A 17099-nucleotide genomic window follows, 5' to 3' on the forward strand; every position below is an offset into this window, starting at 1 on the left:
CCCCTTTAAGCTCGAGGTTGACGCAAGTGCCACCGGCGCTGGAGCTGTGCTGTTGCAGGATGGAACAGGAGATGTGTGCCATCCGATTAGCTACTTCTCTGTCAAGTTTAAAAAACATCAGCTAAACTACTCCACCATAGAGAAGGAAACCCTCGCATTGCTGCTCGCTCTGCAGCATTTTGGAGTCTATGTTGGTTATAGTCCCTCGCCAGTTGTTGTCTTCACAGATCATAACCCTCTAGTTTTCCTGTCCCGGATGTATAACCACAACCAACGCCTGATGAGGTGGGCTCTGTTGGTGCAGGGTTACAACTTAGAGATCCGGCATAAGAAAGGGGCTGACAACGTAATAGCCGACGCGTTGTCCCGCGGATGACATTCCTTCATCTTCTGGGGAAAGATGTTTGAGAGTGGGTGGGAGTGTTTGGTTTTTTTTGCCGGGTGGTAGGAAAGAAAAAAAACAAGTGGTGACTGAGTTGGTCAAACCCCTAGTTTGATTTTATGGGGGGGAGTGTTACGGCCCTTGAGCCCTGTGTCTGTGTACTGCTGCTCGTCTGTGCTCTGCAGGTCCTGCCCTTCCCCCCTCTAATGTTGCAGCCAGGAGGCTAGGGTGCACACCTGTCCCCAGTTTACAACCTGGAATGATTCTATTATTGTCACTAACCTCCTCATCCCCTGGACTTTCCACTGGAGGTTCGTAACAATGGTACAGGTGACAGGCGAACTACCCGAATTGATGACAACTCATTACGTTACATAACGCTGAAATTCAACAGTGGTGTTCTGTCAGGAGATACAGTTACTTAAACCAACAGTGAGTAAGACAAGTATAAATCTGGTAATACATTAGAAGATGAGGACACTGTGGATATTAAGTACAGACCAGGTAAAGCAAGACTTAACACACCTGGTTTAAGTATAAATAATATTTAAATTGTTAAGCTATGAGTAGAGTAAAAGCTGTTAGCCGCTAGGCTAATTTATGCAGTGTAAAATGCCGTAGCCTTAAGCTAATAACAGCAAGTTGTAGTGGTTACAACCCCCATCATCTTGGCTCGTGCTGAAGTAAACATCACAGCCTGGCTGAGAGGGAGTTTAGGCCTTTAAGCAGGAGCGGATGGGACGCAGCTGTAAAGGAAAGGATGCTAAGGTGCTATGGATTTTTAACACAGGACGAAACATTGTCACAACAGTGTCATTGCAAAATGGCAGAATAATTGTTTTATCTCGAATAACGTGTTTTTAGAATTGTTTTGTTGGAAGAAATTTGCCAAAATCAAAATTGAGATTAAAATTTGATTAATTGCACAGCTACTGTGACTTATTTTTCACTATCAACATACGGAGCTTCATATTGTTCTTGTTGGAAATGAAAGCAAAGAGCAAAATACAGAGTTCTGTTTGTGCCCTTTACATCATGTTACCCAGTGCAATAGTGTGTTTTGAATTCCACAATTTTCTCACTTCTCATGGGCGCTGTTTAATGGCAATGAAGCTACGGGGGATAGTCACAGATGCAAACGTCTAATTTGTTGAGGTGACACAAGGTCTCAGAGGGGATAAATGTCATGCAGAGATTAAATCATTCTGAGAGATGAGTGTGCAGTCACAGCCATATCCAACTTCCTGCCTCTAATGCAGCAGCATGTGATTTGTGTGTTAAGAAGTGTGTCGATAACTACAGATTGCTGTTGTAATGTTCAGGTAGAGGTAAACCCCATGGGTTGCGATTAAAAAGAAATTTGTGTCTCCAATGGCAAAATAAATGTCAGTTTCTCGTCGCCATTAACAGTTTACAGATTTTTGCTGATACAGATAAAGAGGACAAAAAAAAAGAAACAACAAATGGAAAGAGATTTTAAGTACCACAATTACACAAAAAAAGCTACAAGTGTAGCTTTTTTTTTGTCAATGGTAAGAACTTTTAGTTGGTTCTCAAATCACGAAGTCACCACTGATCAGGAATTTATGATTTTAGGGATTTATGAATCAAAGAGGTAAGTATATTTCCATGCCCATCATCAGTTAGAGAAATGGTGGCTTTCTCTAAAAACATCCAACTTCCAGCTGTAATTCCACCTTTTAGCACTTTTCTATCCTGTCCATGACCCAAACACTGGTAACAATATTCAAATAAATGTGTTGACAGAACTGTTATGACATGACCAAATATAAAGAAATCCATCCAGCACTGTTGTCATAGATATACATTTCAGATAAGCATAATTACTTGGAGGATCAGCCAGTCAAGGACCCTATCATGCACCTGAAATGGCTTCAGACCATTGAATATTCCCATTCCTATAAAGTAATCCCTTCTTGTTCCTATTCCTCATGGTGCACTGTTGAGCAAAGCAAAAGTTCCCAAAAAAATACAACGCCATGAAATCCTTTTACTTCAACTGTAACATTCGTGTTGCAGCATTAATAAATGCTGTATGCTTGGACTGAAAAGCCCAGATTAAAGTGTCTGGTTTTTTTCTTAGCAAGTCTTCCCTTTCCTTTCAGCAGATGAAAAAACAGCATGCTCCCAGAAGCCTCATGACAACATGACAGAGCTGCTCTCCTGCTACATCTCATCTGTAAAGAAATCCCTCTGTTCTCCATGAGTGAGCTTAGGCACGTGTACACAAGTATCGCACAGTGACAGGTAATATTCACAACACACAGAGTGTTGACAAGTAAATACACAAACATACAACATGGTGTTAAGTTATAGTAATGCCATAATGGCACACATATGTGTATGTTGTTGCTGTACATGAGTAAAGAAATGTGAGTGGCTGGCAATACACTGTTTGCAGAATTATTAGGCAAGTGAGTATTTTGACCATATCATCATTTTTATGCATTTTTTCCAACTCCAAGCTGTATAAACTTGAATGCTTATTGGATTTAAGCATTTCAGGTGATGTGTTTTTGTGTAATGAGGGAGGGTGTGGCCTAAGGAGAAAAAACACCCTATATCAGGTGTGCATAATTATTAGGCAGCTTCTTTTCCTCAGGCAAAATGGGCCAAAAAAGAGATTTAACTCACTCAGAAAAGTCAAAAATTGTCTTTCAGAGGGATGCAGTACTCTAGAAATTGCTAAGATATTGGGGCGTGATCACAGAACCATCAAACGTTTTGTAGCAAAACCTCAACAGAGTTGCAAGAAACGTGTTGAGAAAAAAAAACGCAAATTAACTTCCAAAGATTTGAGAAGAATCAAACGTGAAGCGACCAGGAACCCATTATCCTCCAGTGCTGTCATATTCCAGAACTGCAACCTACCTGGAGTGCCCAGAAGTACAAGGTGTTCAGTGCTCAGAGACATGGCCAAGGTAAGGAAATCCGACCACCACTGAACAAGAAACATAAGTTGAAACGTCAAGACTGGGCCAGGAAATATCTGAAGACAGATTTTTCAAAGGTTTTATGGACTGATGAGATGAGAGTGACTCTAGACGGACCAGATGGATGGGCCCCGTGGCTGGATCAGTAATGGGCACAGAGCTCCACTTCGACTCAGACGACAGCAAGGTGGAGGTGGGGTAATGGTATGGGCTGGTATTATTAAAGATGAGCTAGTTGGACCTTTTTCGGGTTGAAGATGGACTCAAAATGAACTCCCAAACCTACTGCCAGTTTTTAGAAGATACTTTCTTCAAGCAGTGGTACAGGAAAAAGTCTACATCTTTCAAGAAGTCCATGATTTTTATGCAGGACAATGCTCCATCACATGCATCGAAGTACTCCACTGCGTGGCTAGCCAGTAAAGGCCTTAAAGATGAAAGAATTATGACATGGCCCCCTTCGTCACCTGATTTAAACCCTATTGAGAACTTGTGGGTCCTTCTTAAACGGGAGATTTACGGTGAAGGAAAACAGTACACCTCTCTGAACAGTGTATGGGAGGCTGTGGTGGCTGCTGCACAAAAAGTTGATCATCAACAGATCAAGAAACTGACTTGGAATGGAAGGCTTATAACTGTTATTGAAAAGAAGGTGGCTATATTGGTCACTGATCCTTTTTTTTTAAATGTCAGAAATGTTTATTTGTAAACTGAGTTGTTTGTTTCTGTAATTCTCACTTTAACAGATTAAAATAAACTGTCGTTTATTTAAAAAAAAAGTGAGATGGGAAAATTTTCATTTTGCTGCGTAATACTTCTGCACACTAAGTATTGCCTAATAATTGTGCACACATATATTCTCCTAAGAAAGCCAAAACCTCACTTTTGCTTTCTTAAATATTCAGGATTGAGGGTTTATTAACATTTTGGATTGACTGAGAGCACGGTATTTGTTCAATAATAAAATTAATCCTCAAAAACACAACTTGCCTAATAATTTTGCACACAGTGTATAATGAACCAAATTGTAACTACCTTGAGTACCATGTCAGAGACATGACCGTAGACATTTATCAGAAGGAGTGATTCATCTGTATTTTGACTTCCTTCCTGCTGCAGCTCACACTTGGATACACAGCTCTGTCTCAACGGCAGGCGACCCATTTGCCTGATGACTCAACATTAGCCGATTTAGGTAACACAATCATAATGCCATCAAACTTCACTAATAGCCGATAACCCAACAGTCTCTGATTTCCGTTGCTTGGCCAAAATGAATCCCATTTTGTCCAGACCGGAACTTTAGTAGCAGCCTTAAATCCAAGTTGGGCCAACATGGCTCCTATCCCGGCTTTCTTTACTCTCCTCTGAACAATCACTCCACACACTGTGGTGCCTGGTCCAGTTGATCTGTCTGGTAGATGTCTAAGGTCAGCTGCTCTTTAATCCTAAACCCGGTCTTCTTTTTCCAATGATTGATGAATATTTCTCATAATAATGTAATACATATTTCGGAAGTAAAGCTGGAAAACAAAAGTCTTGCGGAGTTTGAAGGAGCTACTGGCTGCAGCATCTAGATGTGCTAGTGGTATTAAATGAATGACAAAAAAGTTTTAAACTTAGTTTTCTCTGCTGTACCAAAAATTAACTGAGAATTGCACCGTTAGACCCCTACTGATCACATCTCTTTCTGTCACTTTATGATATTTCGGTTTTAGTGTATATGTGTTATGGAAGCTGTAAGTATTCTGTTGGCCAGGTGGTACAAAGTGTTTATTTAAGCTTTCTTTAACCAAACAAGGTCAAGTCAAACAAGTCTCAGACTGTAAGTGATAGACATCTCTGAATGAAATGACCAGCGTGTTAAACTGTTGTGAACTGTAGAACAACATTTGGTATTTGTAGGTCAAACCGCTGCCAAATCTTAGCCACTAGGTCACATCCATCAGGAATTCTGGGCATTGCGAAGCATATTATAGAGCTGACAGCTGGCACATTAGCTTGGGTTTGATTGTGGCCATATGGCCAGCGGTGAGGAGCTGCCATGACCCAAAACACCCCTGGTAAGATTCCCATTACAGAATGTTCTTCAGAAAGCCAACATCTACAAAAACATGATGTTCCTGTAGTGAACATTACTGCTTGCCAAGTGGCTGACTTCGGTGTGTCACACGTTGATATTGAGAGGCATGGTGCACCTGTAAAATGTCAGCTTAAGCCAATGTCATTAATTGTAACTCCACAATTCACTCACTCTCGGGACTGTACATCAGGAACATTGGACAATGGAGCCATGGCATCTCATGATTAATACTGTTTTTACCAGACATCCTTATTTATTGATCTTTGTTAAATGTGATGAAAATGGATTTATCATGAAGCACATGCAGGATGTGATGAGTAGCAGCAATAACTTAACACATTAAATTTAGCTTTTCACAGCAAAAGAGATATTTAAATATTTACTGCGGATCGGTCACATCTGGCCGATACCCGATCAACTGGATAAAGTCAGAATCAAGGCCAATACTACTTGGATGGATAAATCAAGGTCTAAAATTCACATTTTTTCACTGCCTGCCATTGTGGCTGCCAGTGAACAGTACAAAAGGAAGGGTTGCTTTCTTGAGGGAATTTTAACAAGCCGTAAGGCTGTTGATGGACACATTGGCAGTGTCAGAGATTGCCCCTGCGACCTTTCAGCAATCGGACAGTCACTGTAACTGCAAAGCAGTGCTGACAGATCATGGCATGTGTATTGTAGGCACTGAACTAATGTGTATGTACATCAACAAGCAATAACTAAGCAAGTAGGCTTGTTAGCCATTTCTAAGGGGAGTGAGGTGAGTTGCACTCTTACCATAAGCCATGTGCCTGCCAGTTTAATAGACAGCCACATTAACAACAACAATAATACCAAAGGCACTCAGGGCATGTTCAAACCAACTACGGCGCCACCCAACTCAGTTTTATAAGTGCAGTGCAAGAAGATGGATGTTATCATATGATAGCCAGCAGCTTGAAAAGATCTAGAATAACAAAATGAGCTGAGAGCACACTGCCTTCTAGGTTATTGCTCACAGTGTGCTATGTGTTGATGTTTTCTTAAAAGGTATGAACACCTGAGAAGGTAAATGCTGATATGCTTTGACTATTCTGTTCATCCTCAGTGAAATATACAACAGTTTAGCAAAACACTGTCCAGGCTGTGAATTAATGTCACTTTTTTATCTTTTCCTTTTTTAAAAAACAATCTCCAGTGCTTCTGTGTCAGGATAAAGATGAAACAGATACTTTCAATTATGGTTTAGACCGAACAAAACAAACTGCAGGTATGATCACACCCAATAATTTTCCTAAGCTCACTCCATATGTTGTAACAACAATGCCAGCTGGGGAGCTGTTTCCACTTGCACATCTCATAGCTCACACTGAAAGCAGTGTGTCCAACGCTTAACTCTTCTATTGTAACTATGCTGTCAGTGTGGAAGTATGCATACTCCAACATTCTGTTCCTTTGAATTGAATCCTAACCTTGGCTTGAAAACAGAATAATTTGGTATGCACTTGTGATATACCTGATTCCTGCTCAGGGATACACCAAGGGCATTAAAAATGGGCAATGGATTCAGGCCATCATACTATGTTGTGAAAGAAAAGCTGAAATTAAAAAAGTTAGAAAAGTGAGTTTTCAGTTGACATAACACCATATCCTCATTAATATTCCAACCTAAACATATGAACCATACTTGCTGTAAGTCTTTGAACAGCCTATTAAAGAAATGGAACATGGCTTTTGGAAGATGGGTTTTCAGCGGGGCTGTTTACTTGTTGCTAATCCTCAGTCGGAAGTATAAGCATACAAAAATACCCCAACAAGAATTATTAGGATATGTTGTCAAGGAGGCTTGATTAAAGCGACATAGTCTGCTTCCAATCAAAAAACCAACAAGCTTCCGCTTTGTATGCTATGCTATGGGCACAAGATGTACCCTATAATGTCAGCTTGCCTCCACAGAACAAATTTCTCTGCTGAAGAGATTTTATTATTTTACACAAAGCAGAATCGCTCAAGCACTTGGTCTTTCTCCGAGTATAAGAGAATGACAGACATTTTTGCAGCACAGATGGTGCCAGATACACCTGTGACCAGTACACGGACCAACACAAGAATATTGCCGGCTTCGCTGTGGAAATTATGTAGGCTAAATGATCCGTGTAATAAGTAACAAACAAGATGTTAGATTAAAAAATGGCAGAGGAGGACAGAAATCAGGCATAAAAGTACAAAGCAATTATCCTTCAAAATAGCGTACCCAGCCGATCAAATTTGAGAGGATGCCACATACAGGTGTGAGCAACTGACATCCATCAGTAACTACTCATGGAAATAAGGTAAATTTTTACAATTATTTAATACTGGTTATATACATATATACATACAAAGAAAAGCACACAACACACGCACCTGTACAGAACAACAAACACCACCAATACGCACCTTTTACAATAAGGTTGAGGAGCTTTGGCCGCGGGTTGCGCTCACTCTGAATGGAGCACGTGTATTGGCCGTCGTCAGTTACATCCACTTTCTGTATCTGAAGGCTGTACTCATGTTTGTCTCCGACGCTGGACACGATGGACACACGCGGGTCCACAGACCACTTGTCGTTCCCTGCGAATATGATGCTCGAGCGGTTCAGCCAGGCTCCTTTAGAGATCCCATCCAACAGGTAGCACCTACAGTGACAAGAGACACGTGTTAGATCTGGAGAAATGCTTGACTGACTCGGAAAGACAACTGAATCAAGTAAATGTTTTTGAAGTCATCTTGTTTGTCGTTATCTGCCTCGCTACTAAATAACCTCTCCCTCTCGAGCAGGCAATTTTAGCTGTTAGCGCAGAAGTTCTGTGGTTTGAATGTATACAAACAGAGCTCCTGAAAATGTTTGCCTGATATTGATTTTTTTGTGCAAGACCAGAGAGCATGTGGACCAAAGGAAGTATCAGATTTTACTTATAGGCATGAATGGGTAATGTGCCAGAAAGTGAGTCATAAAGACAACTCAACCTGTTATAGAAGACTGAAATAGCCACAGCCATGAGTAATAGTTGAGCTTGAAGATTGCTCCTCTGTTGTTGTTGGACCTTCTAAATGGGCAAAGACAAAGACAAGTTAAAGTGCACTTCTTTGTCATTCTTTTCACTGACAAGTCAAAGGCCTGGTTTAGCAGATGTTTTCCATTAATTAATGACACCATGGCGGCCCGCCATAGTCTAATTTGTTCCGCCATAGTTTCAAAATGAACCGAAAAATATTTTTACATCTGATAATATATTACAGACCTCTAACGTTGTGTTTTGTGGGCACTGCTCCGCGCTACTGTAAGCTCGCATGCTCAGACACTTTGACTCGAGACAACCACTTTTCTTTTGATGTAACTACAGTAACGTTAACGGCCTGTTTCTGTCACTCATTTGTGAGAAGGCAATTAAGCTAGCCACGGCTACATTTGGAGTGCACACGTACTTCATGGTAAATCAACTGTAACGGACCAGTGCAAGCTGACAGGCAGGGTAGCGACTTTACCCTGTCAGTTTCTCTCTTGTGTTGCAGTGTGAGAGTCTGACCTGATGCCTCAAGTTTGGACCATAGACTGTATGGTTTGGACTCTGGTTGGACTTAATGAATTTAGCGCGAGGATACACACAACGCCCGGTTTTCAAAATAAGGTGTAAAACTCATAGCCCGGGCTTTTATTTGCTAAAATCACTGAATTGACCCTGCCTTTATTTGGGATGGGCGTCCATATGGGACAGGCTGTTAATTCCTTTTGCACAAAACTGAAACTAGTATGAAACAGTTTATTTATGTCAAACACAATTATACTTGTATAAAAATTATCAAATAATATCAAATACACGTCATTCATTTCATCTAGCTCCGACAGACAGCTTATGCGCTTTTATTTTGAAGGCAGTAACTTAACGAAAACAACAACAGGGTGCACGATGAGAGAAGTTAGCAGACAGAGAGCGATGGACTTCACATGACAGTATTCACAACTTGGATAAATTTTTATGAAAAGCTGTTTCAATTCTTTTGATCGGTGGACCCTTAAAGACTAAAGGAATATAAATAATCAAGGAACAGACACATTTGGACTTAACAAACATCTTTCCTTTTCCTCTCTTGTACCATGCAGGTTACATCAGTAAATCTATAAGAATTAGACTTTGGGTCTTGTTGTTTCCATTAAATGAACTGAACTGTTTGTGGAGAATCTAACGATGAGCAGCATGTCCATATTGACATACTGATAATACGTTTAAATGATCTAAGCATCTTAGAAGCAGTTATAGCAGGCGAACCGGCGGGGTTTTATACGTCCAAAGAACTTCTATAAAAAGTAGACCAGGCGTTTAATTGAGGCAGGCGTTTATTTGTCAAAATAAAGGCCAGTAAAGGAGGTAGGCGGCTATTTGGGACTCGGCTATTAATTGAATTTTTACGGAATACAGCATGGAAATAAGATTAATTGGATTATATTCACAGAAAGTATAAAACATATTACATGGGTCCAATAAAAGTAAAAAACAACAACAATAAAATGTTAGGGAAATTACTTATTCTGACTTCTATTCTTTGATTCAGGGTTTTTGGGAAAACATTAAATAAATTTGTTGACTTTTGTTGCTGTTTCATCACCATTTATAGCTATACAATGGGTTTATGATCAAATAGTTTATTAGAGCACAAGCGTACCAAGTACCAACGTACCAAGGAGAGGGTTCAAGGACCACCCACCATAGTCTCTTAAAATCTTGTGGGAAACACTGCAGACGTATAGTATTTTATATTCAAGCAGATAATTAAGAGTATATGTACCTACATTTATGGCCTCACACAATGTTTGAGATTTACATATAAAATAAGATTTTTGTCTTAAACAACAGACTTTCTTGCATCCGACAGCGGCCACTGCAATGTACTTTAAGAAACAACTTTGAAAGAAAATATCTAGCTCTACTAGTACCATGTTGTAATAGGGATGTTCACCTTTCACAGCCCTGAGAAAGTTTATATGAAGACCTTCGACCTGCGACATACAATACACAAAGTCTGCTAAAAGGTGTAGAATGCACGGTGAGTACCCTGGCCACTCAAAAATACTTATGCAGTGTACAGGATGGACAGAAAAATGGCACAAAAGATGGAATCGGAGCAAAGGTGTAATGAAATGAAATACAGTATATGAGCCTATAGACTGACTGTAAAAAATATGGTACAAATAGTAGTGTGTTGTTTGTTTTCCTTCACAGTTACAACTGCTGACTGCATTTGCACAATGTGATCATCAATGGAAAAGCAAACATCTGGCGAACAAAGTCTAGGCCTTCAGTCCCGGCACAAATAATCACACATTCCTTGCTCTGAATAGGCTGTATTCTAGGACCATACACATTCTTGTGTGACCATTACCAAGGCAACGCAATTTACTCTTGAAAGCTAATTGCGCAGAGTCAACAGGTCAGTGAATTGTACAACATGATGAGGTTGGGGTCACCACTGTCAGACGACAGTTGTTTTCCTTGTCATTCCAGCGCCGTTTGGACTTACGGAATCGCATCATATTCTGTGACAAATACTGTAATAATGAGTAGGGAAAGAGGCAATAAAGTTGGGCTCTTTAGCTGTTGTCAACATGCCATGCAGAATGCCAGCACCAGTAGTAAAGCCACCGAGGAAATCAGTTTGGCACTAACCACAAAGCTCTTTACCCTGGATGCCAAGAAAGTGTCTGTCAGGAAAGCTGGTAGAGGACAATGTTCTAGTCCAGGCTGGTCTCCCCTTAGAGAAGCCACTTCCCTAGAGATATTGTGCCAAATAAGGGGCAAACAATGGAGAACGGATTGTAATAAAAAACAACACAAGACAGAAACCCAGGTCCTTCGGAAAGCCCACATGGACCAGTAAGTTAGTTGGCCCATTGACCACCTGAGCTGTGGTGTTGCTGGCCCTAAGGCAATATTTACTGAAGGAGCCTCAAGGCAAGTTTCACTCGTTTTCTTGTCAACAAATAAAGGAATACACTTGACCTTAAAAAAAGTTAAGAATGCAGATTATTCATCTGTTATTGTCAGATGATGGTATATCTACAGGCTTCAAGTGCAAATGTAGAGCTCAGGATTGTGACATTTTATTGTGATGGTGGAAATGTATTAAAATGACATAACTCAAGTTAAAATGTTAAATGCATTCTCTGCCTTTGAGTGAAACAGCTTTAAAGTGCAGCACAGCTCGCTATCTACCTCTATGGGCTCTTCAGTGACTAATAATGTAACACACTTTTGTAGGTCCGCGGAGAGAGCTGGCTTAAGGCCTGAACATGCACAATGCACAATGCACCTGTGTCCAGCCCACAACCACTGATGTGAACAACTTGCTGGGCTTTCATCATTACATCCGTGTAAAACAGGGTAACCATAAAAAATGTTTTCTCCAGTGTAGTTGCTATTGATTTCTCTGTTTTCTCACCCAAAACTGTCCTTTCAGATAGGTTTTACTGGCTTGAAAAATTATCAAAAACCACTTTCCAACCACTCCTGCAGCATGACCTGCTTCTGTGCTGTCCATTTATATCACTCACAGTCTTGATATCATATGTTTATACAAAGTGCTGACCACAGTGGCTGTTGTCTGTTAAGAAGGAAACTACAAACTTTTAACGTTTGGATTAAGTATTGCAAAGCTGCAGTGCCAGAAGTCTGGCTGGAGGACACTTCACCTGGCCAGGAGCTGGACTCTTGACATTTGTCTTCATCTTGATGAACCGGTCCTTGAGGTTCTTTTACTGTTTTTGCAGATTTCTTATCAGTGTCGGGTGTGTTTTCACTCTCCCTCCAGAAATGATTATAGTTATCTCACTGTCTCTGTAATCTCACACCAAGGACTCATGCAGATGTCTGTATCTATGTGACAAAAAAAAAACATTTTTACATTAGCACATTGTCTCAGGTGTTGTTGTTTACTTTGGAAGCTTCCGCTGCTAATGTCTTAAATAAGAACTACACGGGAACTCGTCATTTGACAATCCGGTGAGGCGGATTTAGGCTGCTGTTAGACCAAGCCATTTTAGCTGCCTGTGATAACAAGTTCACAACAGTGCTAAAAACTGGCATGTTTACGGTATACTTGAGTATGTTCCCTGCTGATTTTTTGCAGAACAAAATTTTATTCCACTGTAAATCATTGCTCATCGTGCTTGTTTTTACTAGATGGAGAGGTGTGATGGCTGAGATAATTTAACTGGACTGTTTACCTGCTCATTATCTTTACAGATAAATGTAAGCAAGAATAGATCCTGCCAGTGATAATACTTTGTTTTGAATGATATTTTAAAGTAGTTTGCTTTAGTTTGTTTGCCTTGTCTTGTACTTTTCGTTCCTCGCTAAACACTGTCTGTCCAAAATTTATCTTGGAATACACCATGAAAAAAAAAGAGACACCCACAGACATTAAAAACACGCTACAACATGTACCAAACCAGTATTAACTGGAAACCACAGCAAAGTCATGTTCTCAGCTGCCACATTTCCCGTGTTCATCCCCTCAGTCAGGCAGAGGAGCCACTAAAGGCTAAGGTAGGCTTCGCTTTCATCTAGCCCGTTTCTCTAGGAGCCCACCAGGATACAGACTTCCCATGGTTTATACAAAGCTCAGGTAATTATTCCGCAGACCTCAGAGCATCCACTATGAAGCAGCTTTGACACTTAAAAGATGCTTTAATTGACACTTTTATTTATCCCTGCTTCTGACAACTGACTGCAGAGGAACCAGGCTCATTATAAGCATTTTCATTTTGTGTTTTGGCTCACAAATAGTTCAACTCAAACCCCAGTGATTATGTGCAATGTGCAAAAAAAAGGAAAGTGATAAGCTGGTGTTTGAGCACCTCACATGAATGGAGGGTGATGACAAATCATTAATTACAGTATGGCAGCTGGTAAGAGAAGCAGATTGTAATCCGTTTAGCCAAACTCATTCAAGCTCTTTGATCGGATGCCATAATTAACACTAGGCCATCATTCTGACCCAGATTCTTATTTGCTTTAAAATGTTTTCTAGGTTTCTCTACTGCAAATATTTTTCCCTGGCATCAACTCCACAGATCTCATCTTGCAAACATATTTCAGCGTTTCACAGTCTTGTAGTTCACATTCAGCAGTTTGGCAGAAGAAATGAATACACTTCTGGATGGGTCCCTCTGTAGTCTGAGATTTCTTGTTATGTAACAGTTACGTAATAAACACACAGGGCATTTAAACTTTAAGCCACGCAGACACCATGTAAGCTCACTATTCTCTATGTTCTTCCAGACTCAAATTGAAACAGCACAATGGCAGCCTTACACCTTCACCTATTTTCTCCAAAAATACAGCAGGTGAGATGTAGTCTATTTATGTCACAAGTGAAATGCTGAATAAGGAATGTGGTTTCTTGTTTTTCCTCCCTCTATAGTTCACATTTTTTGAAATTAATTTTTGTTAAAGAAGCAATAAGAACATGTTTCTCCAACTGAAGAGTCAGGTGATAATATAATGAAGTTTGTCATTACAAGCGACCGCTTTCACATTACACACACTCATTGGATCCATTGTTAATGTAAAAATTTAGTGCAGCTTTAACTTCGGCACATGACTTGGTCACTTTTAGCAAAAGAGAACAGATTATAGGTACATTTAACTGGCATATTAAGCATACCAAAGGACGATGTATTCTTCCCTTCCTAAGCTCGCAAGCGGTAATACCTGTAAGGCCTAAATAAGCAAAGTTTCCCCACACCTGTTCTTTACTTGAGTGGACCACCAAAGTATATGTGGCAACCCATTTTAGAACTTTGCAGAGAAACACAGAGAGAGAGAGAGATGTTATCTGGTATTATGCTGGAAGACTGTGGATATTTTACGAGCATGGAGCCAGGTAAAGCAACAGTGAACACACCAGTGCCAATGTCATGCTGGTGCTAATGAGGATCCTAATTAGAAGTATAAGTTAAGTTAGTATAAGTTATGAATAGATTTCAACATATATGAAGACTATGGATCTTGGAGGACGTCGAGCAACTTAAGGTGTCATCAAACAGATAGGACCTGAGCCACACAACCTCCTCTCCCCAGAGACAGCATACTGTAGCAACCACAGGTCAAGTCCAGCTAATGTTTTTGCAAAAGAAATAATAAGCTGAAACATTGCATAATTTGGAGTAAGGCTGTTGCAATAACCGCAAAATTTAAATACAGCGCTATTGGTCAAGCCTACTGCGGAGGATGTAGTGTTGTGTCGTTCAAAGAACGTTTCGTTCATTTGACCTAATCTTGTATGTGACTCAGGAGGAACGACTTGTCTCAGTGAGTAATTCGTTCATTTTCACGCATATGTGAATAGTCTTGGACTCCTCGTTCACTCGTCACACGGCAGCTGCATGGGCTCCGTCAGCACAGGAAACAGTATTGATTAGTTTACGACTCTCAACTATGGGTGTCTGGGTTTGAGTCGTTCATTTTTCATGTGACAGCTCGGCGACAGGGCTGTGGTTAGAAGGCAGCACAGGAAGCAGAATTGATTAGTTCAGGACTCACAACTGTGGGTCTCTAGGTTTGAGTCGTTCATTTTTCACGTGACATCTCGGCTACTGTGGAGCAGGACTGAACTAATCGTTCACCACTCACATGGGTCCTCAGAGTCTGTCTTCACTCGGCAGGCTGATTAACTGCCAGCAACGACTGATATCTATTTTGATAATTTTCTGACATTTAACAAAGCATAATGTTATTACAGAGCAGTGATGTTGTGCCATAGTTTTAACACAGCCGTCCCGTAACTTTAGTCCTGCTAGTGTTTACAGCTAACTGATGACAGTTGTTCTGGGTCCCCTCCACTTCAGAGCCCTGACAGGGTTCTATCGGGAGCCGAATTACCACAGAGGTTGTCTCCTCACCAAAACAAACGGACCCAGTCTTTTAAACATTAAAAGACAGCCACATAGCAACGGTAGCGTTAGCCCTGTGGTTTGTTTACAAGTAACAGCTGATCCAGTCCGCCAGGGAACGCAACCTAACTTTTCCTTTTTATTTATCAACAGAGCCCTGCTGTTGTTTCACAGCTCTTGACTGGTGAACAACCTGGCAGTGTTTGAGATTATTATTAAATTTGTTAAATTTTAATAAGAGTGTGTTTTATTCATCTAGTGTGTCAAGCTTATTACTTCAATATATTCCCCGCAATGTTAATATATAGATTTTACCCATAGATAGGTATGTTAGGCTGCTGTATGAATGAGCACTTTAGAGATATAAAGATAGTAATTATAATTATATACACTGCTCAAAAAAATAAAGGGAACCCTAAAATAACACATCCTAGCTCTGAATGAATGAAATAATCTCATTAAATACTCCTTTCTTTACATAATTGAATGTGCTGACAACAAAATCACACAAAAATTATCAATGGAAATCAAATTTATCAACCCATGGAGGTCTGGATTTGGAGTCACACTCAAAATCAAAGTGGAAAACCACACTACAGGCCAATCCAACTTTGATGTAATGTCCTTAACACAAGTCAAAATGAGGCTCAGTAGTGTGTGTGGCCTCCACGTGCCTGTATGACCTCCCTACAACACCTGGACATGCTCCTGGACAGTCTGTGGTGCAACTTAGTGTTGGTGGATGGAGCTAGACATGATGTCCCAGATGTGCTCAATTGGATTCAGGTCTGGGGAACGGGCGGCCAGTCCATAGCATCAATAACTTCCTCTTGCAGGAACTGCTGACACACTCCAGCCACATGAGGTCTAGCATTGTCTTGCATTAGGAGGAACCCAAGGCCAACCGCACCAGCATATGGTCTCACAAGGGGTCTGAGGATCTTATCTCGGTACCTAATGGCAGTCAGGCTACCTCTGGCAAGCACATGGAGGGCTGTGCGGCCCCCCAAAGAAATGCCACCCCATACCATTACTGACCCCCCCGCCAAACGGTCATGCTGGAGGATGTTGCAGGCAGCAGAACGTTCTCCACGGCGTCTCCAGACTCTGTCACGTCTGTCACATGTGCTCAGTGTGAACCTGCTTTCATCTGTGAAGAGCACAGGGCGCCAGTGGCGAATTTGCCAATCTTGGTGTTCTATGGCAAATGCCAAACGTCCTGCACGGTGTTGGGCTGTAAGCACAACCCCCACCTGTGGATGTCGGGCCCTCATACCACCCTCATGGAGTCTATTTCTGACCGTTTGAGCAGACACATGCACATTTGTGGCCTGCTGGAGGTCATTTTGCAGGGCTCTGGCAGTGCTTCTCCTGCTCCTCCTTGCACAAAGGCAGAGATAGCGGTCCTGCTGCTGGGTTGTTGCCCTCCTACAGCCTCCGCCACGTCTCCTGATGTACTGGCCTGTCTCCTGGTAGCGCCTCCATGCTCTGGACACTACGCTGACAGACACAGCAAACCTTCTTGCCACAGCTCGCATTGATGTGCCATCCTGGATGAGCTGCACTACCTGAGCCACTTGTGTGGGTTGTAGACTCCGTCTCATGCTACCACTAGAGTGAAAGCAGCGCCAGCATTCAAAAGTGACCAAAACATCAGCCAGGAAGCATAGGAACTGAGAAGTGGTCTGTGGTCACCACCTGCAGAACCACTCCTTTATTGGGGGTGTCTTGCTAATTGCCTATAATTTCCACCTGTTGTCTATTCCATTT

The 17099-nt window shown here is 41.2% G+C and overlaps 1 protein-coding gene across 1 annotated transcript in view; it reads right to left on the reverse strand.

Annotated features, from left to right (window-relative positions):
- The window catches only part of negr1 (neuronal growth regulator 1), a 192603-nt gene that overhangs the window by 125912 nt on the left and 49592 nt on the right, over window positions 1-17099 (reverse strand). Inside the window, exon 2 of the mRNA XM_046048950.1 lies at window positions 7838-8076. Coding sequence (XP_045904906.1) covers window positions 7838-8076 — 239 coding nt within the window. The remainder of the gene's footprint in view (window positions 1-7837; window positions 8077-17099) is intronic.

This window comes from Micropterus dolomieu, linkage group LG05 (assembly GCF_021292245.1).
Source record: "Micropterus dolomieu isolate WLL.071019.BEF.003 ecotype Adirondacks linkage group LG05, ASM2129224v1, whole genome shotgun sequence".
In the NCBI taxonomy this organism is placed as follows: Eukaryota; Metazoa; Chordata; class Actinopteri; order Centrarchiformes; family Centrarchidae; genus Micropterus; species Micropterus dolomieu.